Raw genomic sequence first — 22,890 nt, forward strand, 5'->3', positions numbered from 1 at the left:
AATATCAGAAGGGAAGGGATACAGTACAGAGAGAGAGAGAGAGACAGAGCATGAAAAGAGTCATTACTTCTTGCACTCAGCACCAGCAATTCACCCCCCTATAAAAATCATATTTCCAACTGGCACAATGACTCGATGGGCTGAATGGCCTCTGTCTGCAGTGTAGGGATTCTCTGGTTCTACACTGATGGATGGTGCCTCTCTTTCAGATGTGGGAGGAAGCCCTGAATCTCTGCAAGGAGCTGGCTGATCAATTTGAGAAGGAAATCTTTGACTATGAACTTCTGAGCCAAAACCTGGTAAGTAGCCACATGCAGCCTGCCCTGATGGAGAGCTCTGAAGGGCCAGTGGTCAAATAGCCCATTCCAAGGAACAGTTTGAAAAGATTCAAGACTCGGTGTTTCACAATTGGACCCCTGAGAGAGACGGAGACTGTTCTTAGCCTGACCTGGGATCGGGGAGTGGGATTGTTAATAAAATTCCGAACGTGGGCTGTCCTCTCCTGAAACCTGGCTTGCAGAGACTCCAAGGATATGTTTTCTCACCTCGCCTTCTAACTCACATTGTCTTTTTAAATGTTGCCAGATGGTTTGGTTTTTGATCATTTCTCAATGGATTCGCAAAGGACACAGTACAGCAACTTTCAATTGGGCTCCATCCCATTCTCGAGAACTCGACTGTCAAGGTAGACCAAGGCAGTAGGCAGATGCGAGCACCCTTAGCTCAGAGTTCCAATCCAAGTTGCACACCCCATGCTGCCTTGGACTGATACTTCATTGCCCCTGGGTGAAAAATCCCAGAAATCACTGTCAAACAGGATTGTGGGAGTTATTAATAGGCTCAGGGTTGACAGCGGTTTCGGACAAAAGTGGCTCAGGATCTTCTGAAGTACAGTTAACGTGAACCAGTCAGTGATGCCCATATCCAGAGAATAAATTAACACGAAATAGAAGCTACTGCTCAATGCTCATTCAAGCTCACTCTGAATTTGTCCTTATTAAATTGGGATGATCTTTGGGTGTGTATTGCCTTTGGGTGGCATGGTGGCTCAGTGGCTAGCACTGCCGCCTCTCAGCGCCAGGGACCTGGGTTCGATTCCAGCCTTGGGCAACGGTCTGTGTGGAGTTTGCACATTTGCCCTGTGACTGTGTGGGTTTGCTCCAGTTTCCTCCCACAATCCAAAGATGTGCAGGTTAGGTGAATTGGCCATGCTAAATTGCCCCACACTATCTAGGGATAAGCAGATTAGGTGGGTTAGCCATGGTAAATACCAGAGTTACAAGGATAAGGTGTGGGGCTGGTTCTGGTTGGGATGCATTTTGAGGTTCACTGCAGATTTGATGGACTGAATGGCCTCATTCCACACTGTAGGGATTCCATCATTTGGTAAAATGATGACTTCAGGCGCATGGGCCCAAAGGGGATCCTCCCAGATTATAGGTTTTTTTCTGTCAAATGGTATCAATTTAACAGATTTTTGATGATTACCTTTTCAGCAAAGGTTTGTGAGTTCGGAGGCAATGACTCCGTTTGTGATTCTACACGAGTGGTTTCTCTAATGACATGGTTTATTACATTGATTAATAGCAGTATTAAACTTTATATAACTGTTCTACAGCGTTATATTAAATCACAAGATGACATGCAAATAATATAACCTTGTTTTGTCGACCTGAAGTACTCATCCTCCTGGCTGTCAGTGTGACTGTGGGCGTCTGCAAGCCCATGAGATATTAATCTGACTAATAGAAAGAATAGGTTCCTTCCTTGTACTGCTATGCTACCCTAAGCTACATTTGCCTCAGACTTTGAAAAGCATTTATCCTGCATTGTTAGGTGTTCACCCACCTTGTAATCTATTCAACTTTTGTCTCTCTGAGACAAGCTTTGTTTAATATAATGCAGTATACAGTTTACCTCTTAAGCTGTGGTATGCGCTGACTTGGATTAGAGACAAGACTCTGGAGGCTCTTGCTCTCATTAATATACAATAATGCAAACCTAAGCGAAAGGATGTTGGAATGGTGTGAGCAGTGAATCATCTTAAAGCACTCCAACATTAAATCATCTTGGAGTATTTGCATAATGTTCACCAAAGTTGATTGCTAGTTTTGTAGCATGATCTTTATTGCTTCTACTTATGGTGTGATGGTTCTGGAGATAACACTGAACTTATTTGTCTCCTTGCAGAAACAGCAAGCCACTTTCTATGAAAACATCATGAAAATCCTACGGCCGACCCCGGATTATTTCGCTGTCGGGTACTATGGTCGTGGCTTTCCCCTGTTTCTCCGAGTGAGTCATTTCCATTTGAATTTTTAACCTCAGAGGGAGTGCAGTACAGATGGACCAGAGTGGGACCAGAGTTTAGGCTATTAAATTATGACAGAAGGTTGCATAAAGCTGATATGTAATTTTCTGGTGGTTAACAGATTATAGGGGCGATCTGATCCAGGTGTTTAAAATGATGAAGGAATTTGACAGGGTACTGCAACAATATTTTTTACTTAAAGGACTCCTTTGACATCCCACTGGAGTTGTGACAAAAAATATGAACAAAGACCAAGAGTAAGCCACTCAGTCCTGCACTGCCATTTGTGGCGGACCTGATTTTAACCTTAACTCTGCATTCCTGCATATCGCCGGAAATATTTCATCCAGTGCGGAAAATGCAATCCGCCGACCCAGATAAGGAGATGTGGAGGAGCAAAAGCTCAGCCCAAAAGATAGGATTTAAGGATGTCTCAGCAGCGGAGATCAGCAAGATTTCCAGAGCTGAGAGTCAAAGCAGCTAAAGGCATGGGCTCCCATGGCGCAGCAAATAAAACTGGGAATGTGCAAGAGGTCAGGTTAGAAATGTTGGATGATTAGAAGGCTGCAGGAGATTACCTAGGAAGGAAAAGCTGAAGGCACCGGCAAACTTGGAATGAAGAATAATAATTTTGAGTTTGTGTTATCATTCAACTTGGAGCCAGTCTTATTCAACAAGTGATGGTGAAGACAGTGGGACATGGGAAAGGCAGTGTTTTTGTAGATTACTTACAGTGTGGAAACAGGCCTTTCAGCCTAACAAGTCCACACCGACCCTCCGAAGAGCAGCCCAGCCAGGCCCATTCCCCTACATTTACCCCGACACCTAACATTAGGGGCAATTTAGCATGGCCAATTCACCTAACCTGCACATTTTTGGACTGTGGGAGGAAACCGGAGCACCTGGAGGAAACCCGTGCAGACACAGGGAGAATGTGCAAACTCCACACAGACAGTTGCCTGAGGCAGGAATTGAACCCGGGTTTCTGGCACTGTGAGGCAGCAGTGCTAACCACTGTGCCACCGTGCCACTCATTTTGGCAAGCTCACGTTTACAGAGGGGAGAGTGTGGGAGGTGATTCCTGAAGAAGGGCTTATACCTGAAACATTGATTCTCCTGCTCCTTTGATGCTGCCTGACCTGCTGCACTTTTCCAGCAACACATTTTTAGGCTAAGAGAATGTGGGAGGTGGCCAGGACTTGGATGGGTATATGAATAGGAAAGGTTTGGAGGAATATGGGTTGTGTGCTGGCAGGTGGGGCTTGATTGGGTTGGGATATCTGGTCGGCATGGACTAGTTGGACCGTAGGGTCTGTTTCCATGCTGTACATCTCTATGACTCTATGACTGAGTTGGATTAATCAAATTTCAAGAAAAGGATGACAGCGATGAGAGTTTCAGCCTCAGATATCCAAAGTGGGAGAGGAGTTGGTCAATTTTACAGAGGTGGAAGTAGGTGATCGTGACAGCCATGCTAATGATGTGGTCTGAATTGTGTCCTGGTGTTCAGGTGATAGGTTTGCTCATGGTCTCATTAACTGGGGCATAGAATCCAGGAGCAAGGAATCTTGTTGCAACTTTATAAAATACCAATTAGACCACAGATGGAGTATTGTGTACATTTCTGGTCACCACACTATAGGAAGGACATAGTTGCACTGGAGACGATTCAGAGGGGATACATCAAGATGTTGCCTAGTATGGAAAGCTTCAGTGATGGGGTTAGACCAGCTTGGCTGGGTTTGTTTTCTCTGGAGGAGAGGAGGCTGAAGGGGGATTTTGATTGAGATGTGAAACATTATGAGAGGAATAGACAGCGTAGATTGTGAGAATCTTTGCTCCATGACAGACATGTCTAAGACCAGAGGGCATACATTTAAGGTGAGGTGTGAGTGGTTTATTGGGATCTGAGGAAACCTTTTTTCATTGACAGAGTAGAGGAGATGTGGAACTCAATATTGGAGAGGGTGGTGGAGAGAGATGCTCTTGCAAAATTTAACAAGATTCTGGACAAGACTTAAAATGCCAGGGCATAGTAGGCTATGGACCAAGTGCAGGTAAATGGGATTAGTGTAGTTTGGTATTTGTTGGTCAGCATAGACCTGGCAGGCAGAAGGGCCTGTTTCTATGCTGTATGGCTCAAACACGTGGACCTTGGAATAATATTGGTTTTGGATAATATTGGTGCATATAGCTGAGAAATAGGAGAGGCCCAAGGATTAATCCTGGGGATTTCCCACCCTATGTGTACAGGAATAGGGAGATAAACTATTGCCTAGGCGAAAGTGAGGACCGCAGATGCTGGCGATCAGAGTTTAGATTAAAGTGGTGCTGGAAAAGCACAGCAGGTCAGGCAGCATCCGAGGAGCACGAAAAATGATGTTTCAGGCTAAAGCCCTTCTTGATGGGCTACAATTTAATTAGTAAGGTTAGAATCAGGGAAGTACAAGCTCAAACAACTAGATGCTTGTCTGAAAAGCTACAGAAAAATTGGTGAGGATTTTTTTACAGTATTCCCACTCACTTGTGTTTTCAGTAACAGCTACATTGTTAATGTGCTGGGAGTGGGATGTCTAATTGGAGGCATTCAACATGAAGTTCTGAGAAAAATGGGCATGGATTTGGGAAGTTATGACCCATTCAAGGATTAGGAGAGGAAAGGAAGGTTAAAGATGGAGCAATATTTTGTAAAGTCAGGAATCAAGTTTGTTTTTGAGGACAGGAGTAGTCACAGATTTAGTACAGGAAGAGAAGACTGTCAATGATGTTAACTGACACTGCGACTAGGAATGGAATTTGAACTGTCAGCAGATTGGTGGGGATATGGTCATATGTTCAGAGACAGGAGTTGGCTCTCGTCAGTGAAGAGTGCTGAAAAAGATCTGCAGGGAGATAGGAAGAAACTAGACAAAAATGGAGCTTTCAGGAACCTTATGTGAATTATTACAGTGTGAAAATGGTCCATTCATCCCTCCAAAGGGCATCCCACCCAGGTGCACCCCCCCCCCCCCCCCACACACACACACACTCTATCACCTGCAATTCCCATGATTGATCCACATAAACTACACATCTCTTGACATTATGGGTAATTTAACAGTCAATTCACCCAGCCAAAGTAGACCGGCAGGAGGCTGGAAGAACACAGCAAGGCAGGCAGCATCAGGAGGTGGACAAGTCAACGTTTTGGGTATATCCCTTCTTCAGGACTTTGCACATCTTTGGACTGTGGGAGGAAGTCAGACCACCAGGAGGAAACTCACACAGACATGGGGAGAACATGCAAACTCCACACAACCTGGGGTGGAATTGAACCTGGGTCCCTGATGCTGTGAGGCAGCAGTGCCAACCACTGAGCCAGTGTGCCAACTTTGAAATCTAACCCAGTGGGACAGAAAGCAAGAGAAATTACGAAAACCAATTCAGATTTCATAGCAATTAAGACATCGATGAGTTTCTTAGAGAACAATATTCATTGAGAATAGCCTTTGATACAGTTACTGTGCTGCCCTGCATTTTCACATGGCACATGAGTTTAAAAAACTGGTGGACCTGGTGGACCTGGTTATTAATTAAGGGAGAGGGTGAAATTTCATCTGAAGGCATACTGGAAAGTTGTAATCCACATTGTGCCCACTTCACCAATGTCAATTTGGGGTGCAAACCTCACTCCTCATTCACTGAAAAATACACTTTGGTGTAAACATTCAGGATCTGAGGAAAGCAGCTAAATCAGACCACAACTTTCTTGTTTAAGTGTGAAAATTAAAGTTGCAGGCTGTCATGCCGTGATTCGTAAACATTAGACATTTCACGCTTAAGATATCTGAGAAGGTTTGCAATGTTTAATGAGTCATTCTCGTGTCATAAAAATGCAGTAAGAGGCAGAAAATGCAAACCAGGTCATAGTGAAAATGCTTTCTTAAACGGTATAAAGTATTGAAATATAATTCCATTAAAAAATCTTTTGATTTCTGAAAGGAAATTAAATTGCCACGGTTTTAAGGTATTCAGAGTGAATGGAGATGGAGTATGTTCAGTGATTAAAAGCACTGTTACGATATTAGTAAGAGAGGATATAGGTAAGGGAACCAGTCAACAAAGTCTTTATGTTTAGAATTAAGCAAGAAGAAAGAAGTTAACACTGAGGTGGGAGTTTTCTACAGGCCTCTTGATAGCTACAATGTAATGGCAAGCTACATTAATTCAGAGATTAGAGTGCTGTCTAGCAAAAACCGCCCTGCTACAAAAGGAGTTTTTATTTTTCATATAAATTTGAAAGTGCAGAGGTAGCTCAAGTTGCATCTGTTCAGTAATGAATTTCTCAAATCCATCGACATGGCTTCTGGAGCAATACATTCTGGAGCCAATAAGCAGACTAAACCTAAGTTAATAATTTAACAGCAGGAAAATGTTTAAGCAAAACAAGTGATGCTACTATAGTCAAATTCAACCTCGCTTTGCAAAGGTGAAGCAGTTGTTATAATTGAACCAAAGCAAATTTTAGAACAGGTAATTTTAAAGGGATCAGACAGAAATTAAAAACTGATTAAAACTGTTATTGAATAAAACCATTGAACAACTGTGGGAGCTTTAAAAACTTATCACAAGACCATTATATACCTCATTGAGGCAAGAGCTCTATCCAACCTACAAAACAGCTGTCATTCACAAGAGAGGTGTGAAAGTAAAGAGTGCAGAAATGCAGAGAATAGGGTAGATCCTGAGAACATGGCTGCATATCAAGACTAGCATAGGAAGATGAGATACCTGAAAGGAATATCATAATTAACACAAATAACATGTAGAATCTTGATGAAGGGCTTTTGCCCGAAACGTCAACTTTCCTGCTCCTCGGATGCTGCCTGAGCTGTTGTGCTTTCCCAGTTCCACACTTGCAAAACAAATAGCATGTATAATTATATCAGAAGAACATGTTTAGGGGAATGACTTTTAAAATGACACACTGGTAATCTTAAAATGAAATTTAGAGAGAGACTTATTGAATAGTTATTTTGTGTCAGTCATCATGGATAAGGAGAAAAATAATACATCCACTACTTCAAGAAAACCAAACATTAATCAAGGTTTTGAATTCTCTAAAGCTAACATAAGGAAGAAAATAACATTGGAAAAAAATAAAGGCATTCCAGGACTAACAAATTTTGAGAATGATAGTTTCCACCCCAGGATAGTTTAGGAAACAGATGAGACTATAATCTTCCAAAATTTGGTCGATTTGTCAATTTTCAATTTAGGTTGGAAAATTCCAAATGTAACTCCCCCATTTTAAAATGATGTAGAGGTTCCAGTGTCAGTCAGGGGTGGACAAAGTCAGAAGTCACACGACACCAGGTTTTACTTTATTTGAAATCACAAGCTTTCAGAGCAATGCTCCTTCATCAAGTGGACTTCACCTGTGGGGTGGTGCACTTACCAATATTTGGCCCATATCTCTCTAAGCCCTTCTTCTTAGTTGATTAGAGAAAGTCAATGAGGATTTATAGAGGGTAACCCCTATCTCACAAAGCCAATTGAAATTTTTGATTAACGTAGTAGACAGAAGAATGTTGAAGGCCATAATTTATACAGACTTTGGTTCGTGGTGCTGAGTTCAATTCTAGCCTTGGATAATTGTTTGTGTGGAGTTTGAACATCTTCCCCATGTCTGTGTGGGTTTCCTTCGGGTGCTCCGGTTTCCTGCCACTGTCCAAAGAACTGCAGGTTAGGTGGATTGGTTATGCTAAATATAGCACCAGGGATGTGCAAGTTAGATGGGTTAGCCATGGTAAATGCTGGGTTTTGGGGTCTGGGTGAGATGCTCTTCAGACTTGAGGGGCCGAATGGCCTCTTTCCAGGCTGTAGGGATTCTATGGAAGGCATTTGTGTAAAACCATGACAGCTGCCTACTGCGGCTTTGAGGCTGCTGTGCCATATCGTTGCCAGTGAGGGGCAGCACCGGGTTGCTAATGTTTGTCCAGGTGCACAGTGACCTTTCAAAGATGGCGCAGGCATAAGGAATGCTGAGTCTTTTGGCTGGGCAACAACTTGTTATGGAAACAGTGTGTGGTAAAGTGGGGCAGATAAAGGACAAAAACAAAATGCCACAGGGGCAAGACAGGTAATTAATGAGGTAAATTTGATGGGATATGGCGCAACAACTTGCTAGGCCTCACTGTGAGTGACCATCCAAAAACTGTAATGGAACTTGGAATTTGACTTCTCCACCTCCTGATGCTGCCTGGCTTGCTGTGTTCTTCCAGCCTCCTGCTCGTCTACACTGAAAATAAAGCAGGCAAGCAGAGTAAGACCTGTCATATTTATGGTGTTCTCCACAGTTACTTTATCGGCCTACAGAGAATGATGTGGCACATGCTGAAGTATGTTTTGCAGGCAGCATGATTTCTGCACGAAACAGTTGGGCCCAATTATGAGAGTGGCTCCTCATCAGAGCTGAAAATGTGTTGCTGGAAAAGCGCAGCAGGTCAGGCAGCATCCAAGGATCAGGAGAATCGACGTTTCGTAAGCCCTTCTTCAGGAATGAGGAAAGTGTGTCCAGCAGGTTAGGATAAAAGGGAGGGGGGAGGGACTTGGGGGAGGGGCGTTGGGAATGCGATAGGTGGAAGGAGGTTAAGGTGAGGGTGATAGGCCAGAGTGGGGGTGGGGGCGGAGAGGTCAGGAAGAAGATTGCAGGTTAGGAAGGCGGTGCTGAGATCGAGGGATTTGACTGAGACAAGGTGGGGGGAGGGGAAATGAGGAAACTGGAGAAATCTGAGTTCATCCCTTGTGGTTGGAGGGTTCCCAGGCGGAAGATGAGGCGCTCTTCCTCCAACCGTCGTGTTGCCATGGTCTGGCGATGGCGATGGTGGCTCCTCATCAGGCCTTCCTCTTGGAATTAAGCATGACTGGGAGAAAACGCCCTTACACGACAGTTCCTTTTAGTTCCTCTTTATCGTACTGCTGCCTTGCTGATATGGAGCTGTTCAGATCCCCACAGCCTTTACAGCTAATCCTAGCACAGGGAACGAACAGCGTTAACAATTTCACTGAATGAGACAAAACATACCAAGCCCAATCCTATCTTCATCTGGTGTCCAAATACCCGTGCTTCAACAAAGGGAAACCCGGAGTTAAGATTTCACTCGTTTCTCCTTTTCCTGGCCCAGGATATTGGAGTTTCCATCAAAACTGCAGACTGAACTGAGGGTTTCCTTTCTCTTGTCCAGCCCAGTGCTACACAAGGCTGTGCCCTTACCCCTTTCTTCCCCGCAGGCCACTTCCTTTTCCTAACAGTTTGCAGTCTGGAGATTTAACAATTTTCTTCCAATGTAAAACCACATTTGTCCCAATAAACTTCCCGCGTGATGGATGTTGTCATTAAAACCACCATCTAATGTCCTGTGTCTATCCATCAGGGATTATTTACTGGTGTAATGAACTATGGTCTGCTTTGTCCCTTTATTTTGCTCCATTAGAAAGTACACATTGACAAATGGGTTAAGGAGAAGAATGATTATTAAAAAGTGTGGAACTACACACTCATCAAAGTGCTAAAGCATTGCAGAGTCTGCCTGTTTTTAAATTCTTGGAGAAATTATCCCAATGGCAATGTTTTGTCGCTGAGAATTTCCAAGTATCCATGTAGGTCCAAATCATTTATTTTTTTGCTAGCACATTTTCTTGTAAAAGACAAATATAGCAATAAAAGACATATCATAACTTCAAATTAACAGTTCTAATTAGAACAGAACTGGCAATCTCATTGACTGAGGCTTAGCAGGAGATAGCGATTTTTGAAGGAGAGAGGAAATAATTGGGAACAACATAAAAGATAAACATCACAGAGTGCCAACATTGAGATTTAATTGAGGTCATGTAGACAGGGTGGTTAAAAAGGCATTTGGCATGCTTACCTTCATTGCTCAGTCCTTTGAGTATAGCGGTTGGGACATTACGTTGAGGTTGTACAGAACATTGATGAGGCCTCTTCTGGAATACTGTGACCAGTTCTAGTCACCCAATTATAGAAAGGATATTATTAAACTGGAGAAGGTCCAGAAAAGATTTACCAGGATGTTGCCGAGTGTGGAAGATTTGAGTTATAATGAAAGGCTGGCTAGGCTGGGACTTCTTTTACTGGAGTGCAGGTGGTTGAGCGGCGATCTGATAGAAGTTTATAAATAGATAGAGTTGATGGTAGGTGCCTTTTCCCTAGGATGGGAGGTTTCAAGACTGGGGGGAACCTTTTTAGGGTGAAAGGACAGAGATTTAATAAAGAAATGGGAGGAAATGCTTTTACACAGAGGGTGGTTCGCATGTGGAATGTACTTCCTGAGCAAGTGGTGGATGCAGGTACAGTTACAACATTTAAAAGACATTTGGATAAGTAAATGAATGGGGGGAGTTTGGAGAGATATGGGCCAGGAGTAGGCAGGTGAAACTAACTTGGTTTGGGATTATGTTCGACATGACTGGTTGGACCAAAGGGTCTGTTTCCGTACTGTATAACTCTATGATTGTCATTATGATTAACCTTAATTATGTCTAATATCACCTCCACAGTCAATGAAATTGCTTATGTTTTGATGCCTGTTCTTTAACATTGAGAAGATCGTACCTCTGTGGAATTTGCTTCCGCAGAAAGTGTGGAGTCTTGATTATTGAATTTATTCAAGGCTGAGTTAGGTAGATGTTTGATACATAATTGAGCCCAGGGTTATGTGGAGCAGACAGGAAAATTTGATTGAGATCACCCTTGATTCCATCTATTGGTGGCACAGACGTGAATTGCCAAACTATGGTTGCCTGAGGAGCTGATGTGCCCTCGAACAACCCATTCTTTGTGTGTGACCCGGTCTAGCACAAGACAACAGGAGGTATGGATGGTGGCAACACTATCACCCCTGATCCTGTCCCCACTGGATCGCCTTTGACATCATGGAGTAAAAATCTGGATCAGCACTGAGAACTCTGACTGGTTTTTCCCATTCACACACACACCCACACCCTTTGAAGAAATGCCAGCTGGGGTTCATTGGCAATGCTCTCACATCTGAGTTGAAGGGTTGCGGGCTCAAATCCGCTCTCAATGCAGTGCCTCAGGGGCGGCCAGAAAATGCCATCTTTCAGGTGAGCCTTTGAACCAAGAGCCTTATCTTTCCCGTCAAGTTGACATAAGAAGTTTTGTTGCATTATTTTAAAGAGGAGCAAGTGCTTCCTCCCCCATCTCCTCATCCATTATTACCCTTCAATTAACATCATTGAAACCGATTAACCAATCATTCCCTCGTTGTGCCACGTGTGAGATCTGACTGTACATAATTAGCTATCATCTTTCCCACATAACAGCATTTATGGGGAGGCAATGGCCTAGAGATATTGTCTGGGTTATCTTAATCCAGAGAGCCAGATGACACTCTGGGGGCCCAAGATTGAATCCTGCATGGCAGATGGTTGAATTTGAATTCATTAAGTGTCTGGAATTATGAGCTTATGATGACTAGGAATCCATTGTTGATTGTTGGAAAAACCCATCTGGTTCACTAATATCCTTTAGAGAAGGAAACTGCTGGTCCGACTGACATGTGACTCTAGACCCACGGCAATGTGATTGACTCTTAACAGCCCCCTGGGAAATTAGGGATGGGCAATAAATGCCAGCAACATAGCCAGCGACACCCTCATCCCATGAATAAAGTTAAAGGAAAAATATTCATTGGCTGCACTAGAGTATCCCACAATGGGGGAAGTACTGCACAAGTCAATTTTTCCTTCAATAAAGAGTGCTGAGGCAAATTGCAGCAACAACACCCAGATGAAAACTCAACATGGAGCATGGATTGCACTACGTGTTCTTAATTCACTCGTGGGATGTGGGTGTCGCAGGCTGATTGCCTTGTCTCTTGAGAAACCAATGAAACTTCAGGCTGCGTCACCTGGCGTGGAATCTAAGCCTGAACCTTTTGGACTAGAGACATTAAAGAGCTAATAGGACCATTGGAAAGTTGAGAAGGTCTGCAATTGTCCCAGAAAAACGAAATCGAAATGTTAGGAGAAATTTGTTTTCAGGTTTCACACTAATCTACAGACTCACAATTTGGTGAACTGTGAGGGAGTTCTGCAGTTCAGAGACACTGTCTTGTGGGATGAGAGTTTAAGTTACGTCCCTCCAGTGATACTATTAAAAGAAGCATGGGGCAATTCTCCCTCACGTCTTTTCAGATATTCAACCAACATCACTGGAGCAGAGTATCAGGTTATTGCCGCGTTGCTGTTTTGTGGGATCTCCCTATGCACAAATTAGTTGCTTTGTTTCCTATATTACAAGAGTAAGCACACATGAAAAGTACCTAAAGTGCTGCGCGGTGTCTTTGAAGATGTTTAGTCTGCACGACTCAAGGAAATAGATGCAGTCGTTAGAGACTGAAGATTTGTTGAAGTAATTCTTTCCTTAAATCATACAGGCTGTGTCCATTCTAATGACAGACAATTTCAAAGTAGTTGCTGCTGTCTTCAAAGTTTCTCCACCAAGTGATCATGATATCATTGCAACTACTTCCTATGTATATAGACATGAGTTAAACCTTGACTCTGCAGGTGAAAAGGCACTTTGGCAAGCCCATGATTTTAAAACAAACGCAATGTAAATGTATTTATTTTTATCTCCTGCATGGACTGGGATACCATGAGATGTGCAAAATGAATGGAAATCCAGTGATCTGGACTTCAATCAGTCTTGGCCTATGTTAGCTCCTTTACCGAACAAGATCTAATTGTTGGCATTCATTTTCAAAACATCCGAACAGTCATAGTCACAAAATTGGTCTACTAATCACTGGGAAACCAGACAAGCAACAACCTTGTTGTAGGATGACAGACTTTTTATCTTCCAAGCTAACTGCAAATTTGTTTTGCCTTTGAAGAAGTAGGCTAAAGTGACCTTAATGGAGAATATGTCCCTTACAATGCTGGAAACAGTATCAGCTTGTTCCAACAAAGGAAGAGCTGTCAACGCATCAACAATCTGACCATGTAGAACCCTCAATGTAGCAAAATATTCCAAGACATTTCATAGAAACATGATCCAGTATAGTTTGTCACGTAAGGAGATACAGGAGGCTGAAAGCTTGGTCTGGGACATTTTAATCCGCATTTTAAAGGAAGAAAGAGAGGTTTATGAAGGGAATTCCACAGACCTGTAAGGTTTAGCAGATAAAGTCACCGCCACTATTAGTGAGACATCAGAGCCTGGAATTTGAGGAGCGCAGTCTTCTCAAAGGGAGAGATGAGGTGGAGAAAACTTGGAGAGAAAAATGGGAAGAATTTTAAAGTAGACCCACCGACAAATTGGAGAGAGACAAAGAAAACTGCAGATGACAGAATCCAAAGTGGACAGGCAGGAGGCTGGAAGAACACAGCAAGCCAGGCGGTGTCCAGAGGCTGGAGAAGTCACCATTTCAGGTGTAACCCTTCTTCAGGATGGGGGTGGTGTTTGGGGAGCTGCAGATAAAGGGGGAGGGGTAAAGGTTTTGGGTGGGGAGAGGGGCAGAGTGGTGAAGTGGTGATAGGTGAACTCAGGTAGTGGGTTCACCCTGGTTGGTCAATGGAAGGGATCAATCTGGTTGGTGGCTGGAAAGAAGGGTCGGTCAGAGGAATGGAAGGGAGGGGGAGGGGGTGGAAAGAGAGTCGGGGGGTGGGAAGGGAACTTATTCGAAATTGAAGAATTCTCTGTTGAATCCTCTGGGCTGTAGGCTGCCCGGGTGGAAGCTGAGGTGTTGTCCCTCCAATTTGCAGTCAGATTCACAGTGGCAGTGGAGGAGGTTGAGGATGGTCATGTCAGAAAGGGAGTGGGAGGGGGAATTAAAAGTGGGCAGTGACTGGGAGGTCCGGTCAGCCCCTGCAGGCCTGGCTGAGATGCTCAGCAAGAAGTGCGTTGAGTTAACGTTTGGTCTCCCCAATGTAGAGAAGACCACATTGGGAGCTCCAGGTACAGTAAACTACGTCGGAGGAGAGGTAGGTGAACTACTGTCACACCTGGAAGGAGTGTTTCGGGCCCGGGATGAAGGTACAGTCATGGTGGAGCAGTTATGAATTCTATGAAACCAGAAAGCAAATAGGAGTTAATGCAATACCCTTAGACTCACCCATTTTCTTGGGTTATCTGTTGTATAGTTTAGCAGCAGAAGCAAGCAGTGCAGCAAAATATTTAACAAAGCAGCTGACTGCTAAGGATGTCAATCACCAAACCATGATATTGGGTTAGTTAGCAATTTGTCTTGCAGCTTAAAATGTTCTCCTGTAAAACTGGCGTGATCAGCAGTCAATGTGAATTTGTTGTCGCCTCACCAGAGCTCATGGTTTCCAGTTCATTTTCTGGAGTCTATTTGGCCTCTCAGCAACATGCTGGTAAGCGGCCAATGCTCTCCCTGCCCTCTCTATCCCAGAATAAGCAAGCCAGTCTCCTGGTCATTTGTCTCGACAGAACTAAAACTGTTCCCACACATCAACAGCATCATAGTACTTTTTGCTTGGGCAGTGAGGTGCATGAAGGTTTCAAGTATTTACTGTTAACATGGCCTCTTGCCAAAAGGTCAGCACTTTCATATTCTTTGGCGCAACATGATTTAAATTGGCAAATGCAGTGCATCATAATTGATCCTATACTCTCGAGGCCATTCAAAATGCATTTGTTGGCTGTGTGTAAACTTCAGGCTCCAGATCAATGGCTGTCTTTCTTTCTCCAGTTGGATTCTTGTTTCGGTCTCTGTGATGAAGTAAGGCATTTAGAAATACTTTCTTTCAGCAACTGGAAGATTGCAAACTAGGCATGTCTCTTTTAATTCTGGATTAGTGGTGCTGGAAGAGCACAGCAGTTCAGGCAGCATCCAAGTAGCTTCGAAATCGACGTTTCGGGCAAAAGCCCTTCATTTTATTCCTGATGAAGGGCTTTTGCCCGAAACGTCGATTTCGAAGCTACTTGGATGCTGCCTGAACTGCTATGCTCTTCCAGCACCACTAATCCAGAATCTGGTTTCCAGCATCTGCAGTCATTGTTTTTACCTCTTTTATGTCTCTTTTAATGCAGCACATTGACACCCATGCTTAATTTTTATTCTCTGATTACAAATACAGAGTGTGGATGTTTCCTAGCTGACCTGGGAGAAGGTGCCACAGAAAATCGTGTATTTGTTCGAAGGTTAGGCTGAGGGATCCTAAGGTTTCTGGGAATCATGTCAAACCACCCTGGGAGTAGTGCTGTGACTGTGCGAGTGCAAGTGTGGGTTGGGCAGAACCTCTTTACACTGGCACATCATCCGAGATTGAAAACAAAGTGGGAAACAACCCTCCAGCTCACATCTCTCACACCCCCTCTGTCCCCACCCAGAACACTCTTCATGTTCCATTATGCTAAACTATACCTCTCACCAAGCTATGGCCTATCATATACTTTATTCACTTTATGCCCTTCCAACTTTCTGCATGGCCCTTAGGACCCCCAAGGCAACTTATTGCCAACTCATGCCAACCTATTCCCTCATCCATCATTCTTTGTCTTCACACCAAACCGTGCCAACTCACCCAGTATCCACTATGTAAAAACAAGGACTGCAGACGCTGGAAACCAGAGTCTAGATTAGAGTGATGCTGGAAAAGCACAGCAGGTCAGGCAGCATCCGAGGAGCAGGAAAATCGACATTTTGGGCAAAAGCCTGCTGTGCTTTTCCAACACCACTCCAATCCAGTATCCATCGAGGGCAGGCATCGAGAACAATCTGACAAGAAATAAAATGAAGTTAATTGCAGATTTCCTTTTTCAAACATGACTCACTCATTCAAAACCATTAATACATGGACTTTTTTTCAAGAAAACTTTATCTCTTCTGAAAACAAATCATTTATTCAAGTGCTTAACCCCCTGCAAAGGAATTCGCAGTACCATTTCAAAGTGTCCATAACCACTTGCAGCCTGTATCTGACTATAACATAGCAGGCATCCTACTGTGATAATGAAAGTTTGTGACATTAATTATGAACCCTAATCCAGGAATAATTAAATTGGTTCATTTGTGAGAAGAGATTATACAAATTAGACTCTTCCCTCTAGTATTTATAAGTGTAGAGGCTGATCTGTTTGACGTTTTCAAAACTTTAACAGGAAAAGATAGGATAGACAAACTATTTTCATTGATTGGGGGTTCTAGAACTAGGGGGCATTGTCTGAAAATTAAGGTCAGACCATTCAAGAGAGATGTTAGGTAGTATTTCTACACACAGAGGTTGGTAGATATTTATAGACTCATAGAGATGTACAGCCCGGAAATAGACCCTTCGGTCCAACTCGTCCATGCTGACCAGATATCTTAACCTAATCTAGTCCCATTTGCCAGCACCTGACCCATATCCCTCCAAACCCTTCCTATTCAGATATCCAGATGCCTTTTAAAAGTTGTAATTGTGCCAGTCTCCACCACTTCCTCTGGCAGCTCATTCCATATACGTACCACCTTCTGCATGAAACGGTTGTCCCTTAGGTCTCTTTTATATCTTTCCCCTCTCACCCTAAATCTATGCCCTCTAGATCTGGACTCCCCCATACCAGGGAAAAGCCTTTGTCTACTTACCCTATCCATGCCTTCATGATTTTATAAACTGCTATAAGGACACCCCTCAGCCTCCGACCATCCAGGGAAAACAGCCCCAGCCTATTCAATCTCTCCCTATAGCTCAGATCCTCCGACCCTGGAAATATCCTTGTAAGTCTTTTCTGAACCCTTTCAAGTTTCACAACATCCTTGCGATAGGAAGGAGACCTGAATTGCTCTCTTCCACAATGGCAGTGGATGCACAATGGTTATTAATCTTAAATCTGAGGGAGATAATTTTTTGTTAAACAAAGGTTTTAAGGGAATAAACTAAAGCCCTGCAGATGCTGGAGATCTGAAACAGAAACAGAAATTGTTGGTAAAACTCAGCAGGTCTGGCAACAACAGTAGGAAGAAAGCTGACTTAATGTTTTGAATCTAGTGACTCTTCATCATATCGTATTAAGAGATATGGACCAAAGGCAGGAGAATGAAGTTAGGCCATAGTGTCACTGAATGTTGCAACAGGCTCAAGCAGCTGAATAGCCTACTCTTGTTCCTGTGATTACCCACAGGTTTAGGTCAAAAGACAGAGTGGAAAGGAAAACAATGACTTTCATTCACTGTTGCACACAGTTTTCTTCTGGTATTTAAAAGGCAGGAGTTTTAAATGCCTTGAGAGTTTAACGGTTGATTTTGACCATTCCAATTGTTAGTAACCATTGACACTTTTATTCGATTTTTTCACAGCTCGCTTGGCAGTTCCAGTGAGTATATGCACATTCATGGTTAATATTTAAGCTTACTTCTCTCAAAAGACAACTGGTACAGACCAAAAGTGTCCAGGAGCCAGATCCAAAAGGACACCCCATCTCCAAAGCATTCTGCAAAATTTAGATCTGCTCCTAGCAGCTCTAACCAGTGTATGCTATGTCTCCCACTCCTGGCTAACAAAAAAATGGATATGGCTAGAGGAAGCCGCTGCCTTATTTGGGCAGCCAATTTTGTGAGCTAGGAACCTTACACCACTGTAAGATTAACACTCATGTCCTACATTCTTTGATTTTATTCAGTTATGGGTGTCTCCAGCTAGGCCAACATTCATTTTCCATCCCTAATTTCCCAGAGGACTGTTAAGAGTGAACCACATTGCTGTGGGTCTGGAGTCACTTGTAGGCCTAGACCAGGCAAGGACAGCAGCTTTCCTTCACTGAACAGCATGAGTGAACCAGATGGGGTTTTGTGACAATCAGCATGGTCATCATTAGACTCTTACTTCCAGGTTCTCTTAATTTCTCACTGTTTGCCATGGCAGGATTTGAAAGCCAGATCCCCAGAACATTAGCTTGGTTTCTGGATTAATGCTCTAGCGATAATACCACTTGGCCGTGGCCTCTGCCTCATTTTACTAATGATAACACTATTAGAGACATAGGATACAGGAGCAGCAGTAAACCTTTTTGGCATATGTGTATTCTTCTACCTTATACTATTCCGTGGTATCTTTATTATCTGTAAATTTATCGATCTCTGCATTGAAGGTACTGAGTGACTGAGTTTCCACAGCTTTCTGGAGTTGAGAATTCAGAAGATTCACCACCATCTGAGTAAAGAAACATTTCCTCATCTGAGACCCAAGTGTCCTCCCTGTTATTCTGTAACCATGTCCCCTGGTTCCAGTCCTCCTCAGCCTTGGTAAGATCCTTCCTGGATCTACCATGCAAAGCCCTGTAGGAATTTTATATGTTTTGATGAGGTCACCCCTGGACTCAAACAATACAGGTCCAGTCTCTGCAATCCTTCCCCACAGGACAATCTCATCACCTCAAGAGAGAGGCTAGGGAATCTATGCAGTCCCTCTATGGCAAGTGTACCCTTCCGTAGGTAAGGAGACCAAAACAGTGTGCAATATTTTCAGTGCAATGTCACCAAGCTGCCAGAATAAAACTGCACATTTACACAAGTTGATTACATATATATATATATATATACATACATTTTATATATGATGTGGAGATGCCTGAGTTAGAATGGAGTGGAAAAGGTCAAAAATCAAACAACACCAGGTTATAGTCCAACGGGTTTATTTGAGATTACAAGCTTTCAGAGCCCAGCTCCTTCCTAAGCTGAGCTCCAAAAGCTTGCAATTTCAAGCAAACCTGTTGGACTATAACCTTGTGTCGTTTGATTTATGACTATATTGTATACAGAGACGTTTATAAAATCATGAGGGGCATGGGTAGGGTGAACAGCCAATGTCTTTTCTCCAGGGTAGGGGTGTTCAAAACTACGGGGCATAGGTTTAAGGTGAGAGAGGAAAGATTTAAACGGGACCTAAAGGGCAACCTTTTCACGCGTGTATGGAGAGGCAGTGATTGAGGCTGGTACAATTCCTACATTTTAAAGGCATTTGGATGGGTATATGAATAGGAAGGGTTTAGATGGATATGGGCCAAGTGCTGGCAAATGGGATTAGATTAGTTCAGGTTATCTGGTCAGCATGGATGTTTCCTTGCTGTACATCTCGATGACTCTATGACTTTATATGGGTGCATTGCTAATATATAATAATTAGATAGCTCTCGAGTACAGTTAGTGAATTCACAGTCTATTCCACATGTGTTTACTTTAGTGCTGCATGTGGTGTTTCTGGAGTCCTTTTCTCCATAACCTATTTTCTCCAGTTCTGTTTGCAAGTGGCTTAGCACCTTGTGCTAAAGTACTGAGTAACACTGCATCAAAGCTGTTGAGATCTCAGCTGGAGTATTGATAGATTATTCTGCTGAACGGTGAGAAAGGAGGATAGAGGGGAAATAATAAAGATGAATAGATAGACAGAGAGAGAGAGTATAAGGGATGAGAGAAGCATCTCATCATTAGGGTCTGTAATCCATAAAATTCTAGACATCACCTCCAGTAACAAAAGCACACATGAAAAGAAATAGAGATTTAAAAAAGCATGTTGATATTAATTATAATGATGTTTTAAACACAAGATTTTTTTGTGAAAATCTCCTCAGTTTTATTCAAAGTGATTTCTGAAATCCATTTCAGATGATGCCTGTTTCAAAGTCTGAATCACTGGCGTGTTTGAGGCTTGTAATACAGGATAGATCGAGATCAAGCCCGACAATGTTACTAAGCAAATACACAGCGGTACATTAGCCCTGAGCTGCTTCACTTCAGACAGGCAGAGACCACAGAATATTGCATTATTTATATAAACACACCACGCTCACAATACAAAGCACAGCTCTGAGTGCACATTATGGAAGAGTTTGAAGCCTATGTAAGAAAGTTAAATATCGGGAGTCAACAATCATACCATAAGAGAACAAGTGAAGTGCAAAAATGATTTTAGCACATTCAAGTTATATCATCACCTCTTTGACTGTCAAAGGCTTATCCACTCTGGTGGTTTTCAAATTTTTCCAAAAGGTTTTCAATGTTTTTCATGCTCCTTAAATGTCAGACTTTGCTCATTTGACATCACTTTCATTCCTCTTGCAGTGGTTGCATGTTTAAGTCCCCACTCGAAAGATTTGAGCATATAATCTACGCTGTACAATTCTAAAGGAATTTTATAGTGCCAGAGGAGTTGGCTCTCAGGTAAAATTGACGTTTCGGGCAAAAGCCCTTCATCAGGGATTCCTGATGAAGGGCTTTTGCCCGAAACGTCGACTCTCCCGTTCCTCAGATGCTGCCTGATCTGCTGTGCTTTTCCAGCACCACACTCTTGACTCTGATCTCCAGCATCTGCAGTCCTCACTTTCTCCTGTCTGGTAAAATGTCAAGTCACAGCCCCATGTACCAAAATATTTTGGTGCATCATTCTTAAAGCTCTGACTCATGATGTGGTGTAATTCCAAACACACTGATGTACTCCCCAAACCAATTTTTTGTGAATTTGTCCAGGCAATGAGGGATTTTGTTACCTGACTGGGTAACATGTCGCTATGGATTCTTAACATTGTCCTGGAATGACCTGGCTGTAATTTTAAGGTTGTGCTTTCTTGCTCTGAAAGCCACCGAAGGAGGAAATAATTTCTGTCCATCTTATTAAATATTTAAATCATTCTCAACAGCTCAATTAGATCGATCCTTAACCAAGGAAATGCAAGCATCATCTCAAATAGCATGTCCTCAAAATTTAAACATTCTTCATTCTTTATATTTGCATAAATCTTCTATTTTAATCTCATAACATCCCTCTCATTTTTCTTACTGACCAAGACTATTTAATTTAAAGGAATTTGTACATCTCTTGTATGATACCATGCACATCTCTGGATGCTCTCCACTATTTATCTGTAATTTTATTCATTAATAGATCTAATTGAGGTAGCTAATGATAGTCACCTAACTCAGCAGAAACATCCAATTTTTTGCTATTGTTAAAAGTCTAACCTTGCATTGCTGTGTGAGCTGACTGTTATAAAACTTCAATATTACAACAAGAGGCAAATTCCCCGATGCATTCTCCCTATTTCTTAGTTTTAACACTATGTACAGCCAAACCGCTGAGCTACCACCAGTGTTGCAAACCAGTCTCCTGGATCGAACGTCACTTTGAACTCGTGTCTGTATTGATGAATCCAAATGAAACTGACAAGACAGATATAGAAGCAACAGATATCAAGTTTTATTATCAAGACAATGCACATCTTTTTGGCAGATAGAATGGTGGCTTTTAAAAGGAAATTGGGTAATTACCTGCAAAGAATAAAATTGCAGGGCTCTGGGGAAAAAAAGCAGGTCAGTGGGGCCAGTTGCAGAGGGCTAGCAGGGAATGAATGGGCTGAGAGGACTCCTGCAATGTTGCCATTCCATGGCTTGGATTCTGATTTATTCTTTGATCTTATTCAGCAGTAAGTATCATTTTTGCACCTGTGGCCAATTGTATAATTTATGTACTCTGACCACTAATGAGAGTAGTTTCACCTCAGTGAGATGATCTGTTAAATCAGTATCTGTGATTCCCCATCTATGATTCTTATATATTGCATATTACAATACAAACTTTTCCCATGTCAGTTTAGTAATAAGCCATTGCTAAATTTGTGCACTTCTGACCCAGTCTTATTCCTTTTGTTTCTTGAAGTCATTGAGCAAGAAAGTGGTCTCATTGGCATCAGTGTTTGGGCGCAATGACAGCCCCATAGCTCCAGAAATACATCTATGGTGCCTGTGATCACTTGTGGAATGCTGGTGCTACATCAGTGTGGCTGTTAGAGGGTCAGCTGTGAGAACTCAGCAGAACAGAAGGATCATGGTGGACATATGAGACCTTCCTCTTGGAATAGAACATGACTTGGAGAATGAACAGAGGTCATACAGAGCAGGGCAAGTTACTGGAAGAGGGAGGACGAAATAGCAAGAGAAGAGCTTTCAACAAAGTATCTGGGCTCAGGTTGCATTGGGAAAGAATACTCCGACCTGAAATCCAATGAGGAACAACGTGTTGGACAGTTTTCCTTTACTCAGGATGTCATAGAATCCCTTTAGTGCAGAAACAGGCCATTTGTCCACACCAACCATCCGAGATAGCATCCCACCTGGATCCTAACCCTATCCACACATTTCCCATGGCTAATCCACCCAGCCTGCACACCCCTGATGACTATAGGATAATTGAGCATTGCTAATCCACCTAATCCTTCACATCTCTGGACTGTGGGAGGAAACTGGAACACCCGAAGGAAATCCGCGCAGGCACGGGGAGAATGTGCAAACTCCACATGGACAGACACCTGAGGCTGGAATCAAACCCAGACGAGGCAGCAGTACTAACCACCATGCAATCTGACAAATCCTCTGTGAAATCTGCTACGTGTTGTACACTTTAGTTCTCAGTCATCTGAAATGCTAAAAGGCAGAAGGGTAGGGATGAGGGGCACGGAGAGGCAGGAAGTCCAAGTTGACATAATGTGCAGTTTATAAATCAGAAGGAGGTGCGGAATGAGGGTGAAATGGGTTCTGAGCAGGAGTACCATACAC

The 22,890-nt window shown here is 42.9% G+C and overlaps 1 protein-coding gene across 1 annotated transcript in view; it reads left to right on the forward strand.

Moving 5' to 3' along the window:
* The window catches only part of LOC140492226 (dedicator of cytokinesis protein 2-like), a 731,998-nt gene that overhangs the window by 611,308 nt on the left and 97,800 nt on the right, over positions 1–22,890 (forward strand). The window contains exons 39-40 of the mRNA XM_072591134.1: positions 210–299; positions 2,191–2,295. Coding sequence (XP_072447235.1) covers positions 210–299; positions 2,191–2,295 — 195 coding nt within the window. The remainder of the gene's footprint in view (positions 1–209; positions 300–2,190; positions 2,296–22,890) is intronic.

The sequence above is a fragment of the Chiloscyllium punctatum genome, chromosome 20, assembly GCF_047496795.1.
Source record: "Chiloscyllium punctatum isolate Juve2018m chromosome 20, sChiPun1.3, whole genome shotgun sequence".
Lineage (NCBI taxonomy): Eukaryota > Metazoa > Chordata > Chondrichthyes > Orectolobiformes > Hemiscylliidae > Chiloscyllium > Chiloscyllium punctatum.